The sequence below is a fragment of the Diabrotica undecimpunctata genome, chromosome 2, assembly GCF_040954645.1.
Source record: "Diabrotica undecimpunctata isolate CICGRU chromosome 2, icDiaUnde3, whole genome shotgun sequence".
In the NCBI taxonomy this organism is placed as follows: domain Eukaryota; kingdom Metazoa; phylum Arthropoda; class Insecta; order Coleoptera; family Chrysomelidae; genus Diabrotica; species Diabrotica undecimpunctata.
Window position 1 is genome coordinate 128879082 of NC_092804.1, and position 10068 is coordinate 128889149.

Consider the following 10068-nt stretch of genomic DNA (forward strand, 5'->3'; position numbering starts at 1 on the left):
ATGACACTTTGGACTCGTGTCTATTTGAATTATCTATAGATTCACCATGTATTTTTCCAGCACTGTCATCACTACCTTATTTATTTTTCACAGATGATAATAATATTGTTCATTCGACATTTTCCAAATTACAAAGAATTAATACCATTCAAATACCTATGTAATTTACTAAATGAAATGTTGACATGTATAACGGACTCCCCTGTATTTCGTGTAGCTAATTAAATGACATGAGAAATGAATACTCTTTTTCGAGTAAATTTACTCTTCCAAGTATTTTGTGTCGTAACAATCTGATTTTTCGTGTCGTGAAAAATTAATATAACGCCAATATAAAAGCTTCGCTTCAATATATTATCTTCTATTTTTAATACGAAATAACCACAATTTGAATTGAAAATACATTTACTTTGAGAACTATTTTTGAAATAGAAGCCTAGATGTCAATATAGACGTGGTTAGTCCTTATTAAAAATAGTTGACACATAAAAATAGTTACAACAAGAAAATACTTTCAAATCATATTAAATAAAATATATTATCTACCTAAATAGCAATATTTCCATTTATTTGAATAACTTAATTTTTTACAAAATGTACCTAAGTTTAACAACAACTTACCGAGAAAAGATTTTGTACATAGGTTTTTGAAGCGACATAAGACACGACTACGAACACGGCTTTGTGTTAGCAATGAAATTAGCAAGAAGTAGAAGAGCATGTTAGCAATGTATTGGTTAATATGCTGAAATCCATGAGATATTCTGATACTACTACACAACGACGAAAGAGAAAGAAGGTTGCCGTAATAGCTGGTAAAAGTATAACTGGAGCAGACTTTAGAGAAGAAGAAAGTGAAGACGAACAGCTTGATTCAAATGAGCATAACAACAAAAATATAGAAGAGAATAAATCGAGTGAAGATGAAGAGGTCGTTAATAGAAGTGAAGAGGAGGTCGAATCAGATGATGAGATGAATATTCCTTTAAGCCAGATTGCTGAAAATCAAAAACGTGGATAGACAAGTGTTCCTGTTTCCAGTATTTCCTACAAAGGTAGAATTTTTTACAGTTTTATCCCGTTTCGAAAGAATCTATTCAACTATCAGATTGGCTGCTGGTTGCGTTTTCAACCAGTTTTAGGAAAAACGAAAGATTAAAGTATTATATTGGAAAAGTGTTGAAAACCATTGATAAAAACGATGACATTTACTGAACTTTTTTGAGGCATCGCTAAACCAAGCAATCCCCAGGGTTTATTTATGGATTTCTTACGAAACCAGACGTTTGCTATTTCTCTTTTGACCAAGTTGTTGGTCAAATTCATCCATCTGATAACTCCGAGCTGCCAAGCAGTTCAAATAGGGAGATTCTTAAATTTCCCATTAACCAAAATGATCTTAATTAATGCAATCTGTTATTTTTACGAAGATTCTGTTGCGAGAATTAACGCAGCAGATCTAGATTTAAGTTAAAACTTTTTTTATTTGTTCCTATGGTTATAACAGTGCAAAAATTATGCTGTGAGAATTAATGCAACGCAACAGGGTCTTTTGTGTTCCCTAAAGTAAGATATATTTTTCTATATTTTCATACTTAATAACCGATATAAATTCCAAATTTGTATGTTTATTATATTTTTTACTAAAAAATTAATTGCACATATTACTAATACATTTTTAAATGTCTCTATTTACCTCCGGAATGGTATATAAGCCAAACTAATGCAAAACAAAGCATTGTGTTCTTTCACCCCGTTTGGAGGATGAATAGAAAAACACTACTTTTTTTAATTGGGAAACTTTTTCAAATCTGCTCACTAGACCCTTAAACCTATTAGCCGCGACACATATTTTGCATATTTTTCGTGGCCGATTAGATAAATAGCAACCTAACTACAAAGCCTGAAAAACCTCAACACTGTTTCTATTGGCCCCGTTTTACGGTATTTGCATATTCTTCTGTTCAGGTTACTTTTGATTGTTTGAACATAACCCTTCATTGGAAAATTACATAATTATATCACGTTGTATAGGTACTTACTTTCTGCGGTAGTTTCCAAATAATTTCAATTTAATAGAGAAATTGTTATCATGAATAAATATAAAAAGGGGATTCAAATCAAAATTAATTTCTACTTTTGCACTTTATGGTCTTTCTTAAATATGGTCATCATGCCTGCTTTCCGGCAGATCTGTAGAAAATTATGAGCTGCTAAATTCTGAAAACCGCGAACATTATAAAGATAAAAGAAATACGTTTTTCTATACAAAAAAAAAATAACGCACAAAATACAATTCCGTATCATTCAGTATTTGTTAACAAGTATATAGTCCATTTTACTACTAGGTTTTCTGTTAAAATGCATTGTATTTCTTGTTTAATAATAGATTGTGTAAGATTTTTGTACCTATATTTACCTTTTATTTATTTAAATTTTACGTACCTACTCGAGACCTGGTCTCGATTAGTTAGAAATGACTTATAATAAATTATAAAATTGTTCGGGGTTGAATCACTATTAAAATGCTATTAATTTATGTGAGTGAATGCCAACAAATAAATAAATAATTTCTTAAATTAAAATGCTGGCGATTACAGCTTACTATTTTTTCGTTTAAATATACACTTAGAGATGTAACCTACAGATGTCAGCACACTAAAATGTTCAGCGTCGAGCTTTATACTTCGCCACTACATGTTTTACTAAAATAAGTACATATACCCGTAATTTTAACTTAGTAGTTGTGTTGTATGAAAGGAGAGAAGTTTAGCACTCCCCTTGACAAGGATGGAATAACACAAATACGGTTAAGGCACACTTAACCACAATTTTTTTGAAGATAATTTAATAATATAAATACAAAAGAAAATGTTTGAAATCTTTGTCAATAACATGTAAACACTTTTTAACTGTTTAAAGGAAAAATCTCCAATATGACACGATAGGTATGTTATATTTAGGACAGTGTGTGAATAAAGGCAGTTGATATAATCTGTTGTTAAAAAATTGTTTGAATTAAAATAAGCGAAAAATTATATAATATATAAACTGTACCAAAGTATAAAGATAACGAAGGTCAACTACAAAACTGTGTGATGATAAAAGTAATTTCAAAATGGCGTATAATATAGGACATTTTTACAAGGTGCTTGTCCGCTCCAACCAGAACACAACTACAGTATTGAAAAACATTCCACACCGGTATTTTATAACAGATATGTCGAAACCCTCAGTTTATATTACACGACAGGTTAATAAAGAAGCAGTGGATTTATTGAAAGAACAGTGAGTATGAAATCAAATAATCTATTTGTTATGAAATCTTTAGTAAAAGCAAGTAAAATAGTAAAATTATTTCAAATCAGACATACAAAATTTCGGCTATGCGAAGATAAGGCAGATGTCAGTAAGTGTGACAGAACAGGACTAACCTAAAGTGAATTGACAGAATAAAATATTAGCGACAGTATCTAGGATTAAAATCTTTATTTAAAACAGCAAGTTGAAAAATAAAACAGCATGGTTTAGGTAGATTACTTTTAAACCCCTTTTATTACTATGGAAATATACGACGACGGAGGTAAACGAGACGGAAATTGAACTCTTTGAAAAAAAAATTACCGGAGAATGTGACACAGAGATGAAATCAAAAGAGCTTAATTTGTAAACCTATGGATATCTTTGACGGAAGATGAAACGCTGAAAGAATTGTATTATAAATACATAACATCTTAAAGATAAAGAATATTACTTAGTGTTGAGGAGAATATAATAGTTTTATTGATTATCAATAGGTACGTATAGTGCTTGCCAGCTAAGAAGAACCAAAACCTATTCTCATTCTTGTTATGGTCCAGCCTGAGAGGTGTTGCCTCCTAGTATATAAAAATACCAATTTTAAACTCGTAGAAACAACAGTTCGCATTTTCTTTTATCAATTAATGTATGTGAAGATATACTTTGAGATTAATGAATATTTTTCTTTTAGTTGTCAAGTAACATCATGGGCAGGTGAAGGTCCAGTACCCAGAGAAGAACTCCTTAAGAATATAGAAAATAAAAATGCCCTGTTCTGCATGTTGACTGATAAGATAGACGCGCCTGTGTTAGACAAAGCTGGAAAGAACTTAAAAGTCGTAGCCACAATGTCTGTAGGTTTCGATCATTTAGATACAAAAGAAATCAAGAAGCGAAACATAAAAATGGGATATACTCCTGATACTCTGACGGATGCTACTGCCGAACTAGCTGTAGCACTATTGCTAACTACTAGTAGGAGACTATTGGAGGCTAACAAAGAAGCTAAGACTGGAGGTTGGCATGCATGGTCACCATTTTGGATGTGCGGGCCAGGCTTAAAAGATTCCACAGTTGGTATTGTTGGATTTGGGAGAATAGGACAACAAATTGCTAAAATTCTTAAAGCATTTAATCCTAAAAAGATTATTTATTATAACAGATCTGAGAGAAAAGAAGCTACAGAAATCGGAGCTGAACGCGTATCATTTGATGAACTTTTAAAACAGAGTGACTTTATTAGTGTTAGTGCTGCCCTTACACCAGATACCCAAAACATGTTTAATGAAGACGCGTTCAGAAAAATGAAACCTACAGCAGTTTTTATTAATACTAGTAGAGGAGGATTAGTTGATCAAGATGCTCTAGTTGCTGCTCTTCAGAATAAAGTAATATGGGGAGCTGGATTAGATGTAATGACTCCTGAACCTCTACCTCTGGATCATCCATTATTTAAACTGAAAAACTGCGTTATTTTGCCCCACATTGGAAGTGCTGCTATTGAAACTAGAAATGAAATGGGGGTGGTAACTGCCAAGAATATAATCGCTGCCCTTAAAGGCGAAAAATTACCATTTGAATTGATTGTGTAAACGTGTGTATATTAATGAAAATTATTATAAAGCATGACATATAAATTCAGTATTTTTATTCACTTTATTTTCCTTAATACGTCACTGCGAAACGAGGTGTTCTGAATTAGTGTCAAATGTCAAACGAATATAAATAAAAAGTTTGGTTAACTTACTTGCATTAACATAATAAATAGGTGTAGTAAAAAAATGTATGCTCTTTGCATCTGTTGTAAATCTTCTAATGGATAGAATCCCCCTCGAACACATTTTACGTAATGTTTTTGGGGAATAGAACTACTGATTTTATTGTGTGGACACTGTTTTTGTAAATAGCACAAGATATTAGGTATTGATGTAATAAAAATTTAGAATTATTTTTTAATCATTTTTAAAATAATACCGGCTTCTGATCTGTTGTCAATGTATATTAATTTTATAAACGTTTATATTTTTTTAAATATGAAATTCTCAAATTGTATTCATATGTTGGTATAACTGAAGACGTGATTGGAAGGTACACGGTGTTGCCATATTGAAAATAGTCTTGAATTATATTATTGTCGATTTTGATCAATAATTTATCTTATTTTTTGTTATATTGACTTACTAATATGCAAGGCATTACGAATTATACTACAATATACAATTGGATTGCTTGAACGTTTCGACAATTTGTCATTTTCAATAAGCACTTTATTTTATAAACATTACATTACACAATTATATTTTATGTTTGCGCTCTTTAAAAGTTTAAGATGGAATGAAAAAGTGATATCTGACCCTAGATACATCTAGATACTTTAAAATACAAGTGGTTCAGGGTCATATTTTCAACATCTGCCATGGTGCATTTAAAGAACAACTAAATTTATTAAATTGTGATACATATTGGAAAGATCTTCGATGTCAGTCTTATTATTGATAGAATTGAAATCTTTTTTATGTGAATCATCTGCAATATGCATCTTTTGTTGTAGTTTTTTTCTTTTTTCAAAATCTGTACATTTTCAAAACCAAACTAATGATTGTTTTCCAGAATGCTTGGCTAAGCTGGTGTGTTTGATTTGTTGGTTTGTACACTATGTGTGTGTGTAACAACACGTCTGCAAATATTGGTGTGTTTGCCCCATATACATAAATGGCCAACAAGGGTTTCGCATTTCACCTCTAGATAGATCTGGACCTCTTTAGTCATCATCACCGTCTGATCCAGAAGAAGCTATTTACAAGGTTAGCAAACTTTGAGATGATCCCAGATACGGGTCTTCTAAGATAGACACGGTTCAAATCCGAAATATAATTTGTTAAATCATCATAAGTGGCTCGACAATCCGTTGTGGATCGGCCTGCTCACAAAGAAGTCGATACTCCTATCGATTCCTGGCAACTTCCCTCCATCTTCTTACCCTTAGAATCTATATGCCTTCTTCCACATCATCAATCCATCTCATTCGTGGTCGTCCTCTGCTTCTTGTGCTCTCTGGTTTTGAAAATGTTAATCTCTTCGTGTATTCGTGATCTGACATCCTAGCAATGTGTCCAGCCCTTTGCACGTCTCTGCACTTTAACGAATTTCATAATATCTGGATCGGTGTATAACTGATATAGTTCAAAGTTGTATTTTCGACGCAATAGTCCATTTTCATTTACAGCCCCAAAAATCTTTCTAAGAATTTTTCTCTCAAAAATACCAAGAAGTCTTTCATTATTTTGAGATAAGGTCCACGTTTCAGCTCCATATATCAAAACCGGTCTTATTAAGGTCTTGTATATATTAAGCTTTACTGCACGTTTTATATTTTTATTTTATAACTTTCTGGAGACCATGAACAGTTGTTTGCTATTGCTATGCGTCTTTTTATTTCGTTGCTTGTCGTGTTTGTTGCGTTTACTAGCGATCCAAGATATGTAAATTCTTTGACTTGCTCAATGGTATGGTTGTTAATTTGAATTCTCTGTTGGATATTTCGAGGGTTTTTAGAAACCAACATATATTTGGTTTTTTCCTCGTTTACCACAAGTCCACTTGCTGCGTCCGCAAGCCTTATAAAACACTGCATCATGTCTCTCATACTTTTGCCTACTATAACTATAGCGTCAGCGAATGCTGCAGAATTTGCGTCGATCTATTAAAAATAGTTCCATTCATTCTAATATTTAATTGTCTGATTGCCTTTACCATTATTAATGTCAAAGAACGTAGAGATTTCTCCTTCAATTCTAACGCATGAGCTTACGTTTTGCATTGTTAGTGGGGTCAACTTAACTAACTTAGGTGGGATCCCAAAGTATGTCATTGCATTATATAATGCAGTTCTTCTCACACTGTCATAGGTTGCTTTGAAGTCAATGAAGAGATGGTGTGTATCTATGTTATATTCTAGTGACTTTTATAGAATCTACCTATGTGCTTGAAGTTTTTCCTGAAGTGAAGTTTTGCTTGAAGTGCGTCCAATTAGTTAAATGCAGATACCTATAATAGAATGCTGAAAATTTGATTCTGATCAAAATTAAACGATTTTTATCGTCATACAATATAATACTAATTACCACACCTTGTAAACATGGAAGATAGTAGTTAATACACCCATGTTTTGAGAACCTGAGATATCCAGAAATCAGTTTTTAGCTGAAATAAGTTTGTTAGAAATCAGTATTTATATAATGCTGATCGATAAGACAGATGCAATTTTCACTTCAAGCTAGCTGATTGATCTTGAGGAAATTCATATCGGTCCTTCCTTAATCGCATTAGAGTTGGATCGAACAATAGGGAAACTCTTCATCGCAACATTTCTTGTAGCTTAATTTATGCCGATGATGTGATGTTACTATGTAATGCTAAAAGGTATTTAACACAGATTGGAAAAGTGGAGAGAAGCTCTTGAAGAAGAGTCTATAAGAAACAGTTTAAAGCTTTTTAGGAGGAAGACAAATAATAGTTTTAAGTGCATACTTCGGATCTAAAAGAGGTACATGCAGTAGAGTTACAGCCGTTTTGGATAGAATGAAACGAGGCGAGGGATGTGTTGTGTGATATTACGATTTCAGTTAAACTAAAGGGCAAGCTAAAGACCAACTACGTTATACGGCAATGAATGTTGGATCCATACTTGTCGTGATGGATGAGTGATGTATCCACGAAAGATTAAATTAAAAATGAATTTATTAGGAGATTTTGGCCGTAGCACTTATTGATTGCAAAATAAGACAGCTTGGTTTATGATGATATTGGTATTACCTAAGGGAAGCTTTTGTGAAAATGTAATTAGTTAAATCGATTCAGTATCGGAATAAAGATAAAGAGAATGATGATGATGATGATATGATGAATACTAATGATCGAGAAAAAGCGAATATACAAGAAATACTGTTAAATGTTCAAGAAAAGATAAAAATAGTGCTGAAAAATTATTAAGACAAAAATTAAGAAGGAAGGAGCTTTTATCTTCTACTAAAAAACGAAAATGTTCTCTACTAGATACCTGTTATGAGAAGTAAATGTTGTTAAAAATCTGAGAGACGTTTGAACACTATTACCAAATAGATTGATATCTAAGCATAGTCTATATTATTGCTAAATATTAAAAAATAAAATTCTTCAAGAAGAAAACAATTAGTAAATAAAAAGTTAGGACAAATAAGAAAGCATGCTTGAATATGTAATAGATATAATAAGAGAGGACTAGATGTCATTCCAATGGAAAACATAGGAGTTTACAAAATTTCATGTACTTACAGCCATAAATATGTAGGAGAAGCCAACCGATGTCTTTGCCTAATTAGACATAAGAGATACAGGTCTCATCAAAAATATATTTCAGTTCCAACAAACATATTGCAGTCAACCCCGATTATACAAATAATGGTAAGGAAGTGTATACAAAGACGACCTTACGTGGAAAATAGTAAAATGCCTGGTTTGTACTATGCTAGTATTTTAGTCGAGTAGCGAATAATTTAGTAACTAAACATGTCTGAACAACAAAAATTTAGTAGAGTAGATTAGTAAGTAATTTAGTCGAGTCGATTCATTTTATTCTATATTTTTCGGGCGAGTACCACCTCCTCCCATGCGTCCGCGTTTACTGATTCACCGGCTAAACAAGTCCGAATTAGTTTATTATACTAATAGTTTATTAGTTGCCGCAAAAATGTCGTTTTGCTGGTGCGAAGAAACAACTTTAAAATTCGTTTCCAAATATTTAGAACATGAATAAAGGGAATCTTTCCGCTGTGTGTGAGATCTTATTTTCATTTCCAGAAAATTTACACAACTTTCAGACATTCTAAAACTATCGAAGTATTATTTGAGATCATCCAATGCTAATTCCTTCAGAAGCCAGTTGATAGCTCTTAGTTTATCTCTCCTATGGATCCATTTTCGTATTCTTAGCTTCTTTTTATAAATCACACAAATTTCCTTATCCATCGTTTCTAAAATAGCCGTTACGATTAGCTTAATCAGTTTATTTACTTTATTGCATTGTAGGCTCTTCGAACAAGTGCGAACGACTTTTGGGCATTAGAGTGTTTTATAGTTACTAAATTACTCGCTACTCTACTAAAATACTGGCATACTGCGAACTAGTGAGTGCTACTAAAACAGCAACAGGCAAGCAGTGAATTCTAGTTTAATTTCATTGATTCTAGGGCTACATAGTCAGAGTCCGTATAGCTACAAGCTCTTATATTCCGAAAGTTTAATATGCTAATGAGGGAAATCAAAACAAGATTTAAAGGGATAGGTTTTCAAATTAAACATGAAAATATTTATGTATGTGAATATCGTGAACCGAATATTATCAGAAAAATTTATTATTAAAATGATTACAAGTCTCATTTGAATGAGCTCGTCAGATGCAAACTAATGATATAAAAGAAAATAATAGAGCAGGTAAGACAATATCGAGTAAACAAGTAACAAATTGATATAAAATATATATGGTAAAGAAATTAATTAACGATATAAATGATCTGTAAGTTTCAATATGATCTAATGGTTTCACTTTTACTTATTTCAGCAGTAATAAAACATGATATGTAGGCCCAAGTTTTGGAGGAAGTTACAAAAATGTATGGAGAAAACTAATATTATTTATTTTCAAATACCTTGAATCCTAGAGGCAAATGCCGTGACTTGGCAACTAAGCACCTGAATTACTGATAGGTTTTAAAAATTTTCTTATGTCAT

The 10068-nt window shown here is 32.1% G+C and overlaps 2 protein-coding genes and 1 non-coding gene across 3 annotated transcripts in view; 2 read left to right on the plus strand and 1 right to left on the minus strand.

The window, feature by feature from the left end:
• The window catches only part of MetRS-m (Methionyl-tRNA synthetase, mitochondrial), a 96462-nt gene extending 91090 nt beyond the window's left edge, over positions 1 to 5372 (minus strand). The window contains exon 1 of the mRNA XM_072523430.1: positions 5048 to 5372. Within this exon, the coding sequence (XP_072379531.1) occupies positions 5048 to 5141 (94 nt within the window). The 5' untranslated portion in view covers positions 5142 to 5372. The remainder of the gene's footprint in view (positions 1 to 5047) is intronic.
• LOC140434857 (glyoxylate reductase/hydroxypyruvate reductase) lies at positions 2745 to 4954 on the plus strand. Its single transcript, XM_072523431.1, has 2 exons — positions 2745 to 3288; positions 3992 to 4954. The coding sequence occupies exons 1-2, from the start codon at positions 3119 to 3121 to the stop codon at positions 4890 to 4892; spliced, it is 1071 nt and encodes a 356-aa protein (XP_072379532.1). The 5' UTR covers positions 2745 to 3118; the 3' UTR covers positions 4893 to 4954.
• LOC140435356 (U6atac minor spliceosomal RNA) lies at positions 2747 to 2837 on the plus strand. Its single transcript, XR_011950160.1, has one exon. It is a non-coding gene; the product is annotated as a U6atac minor spliceosomal RNA (small nuclear RNA).
• Positions 5373 to 10068: the final 4696 nt, after the last annotated feature.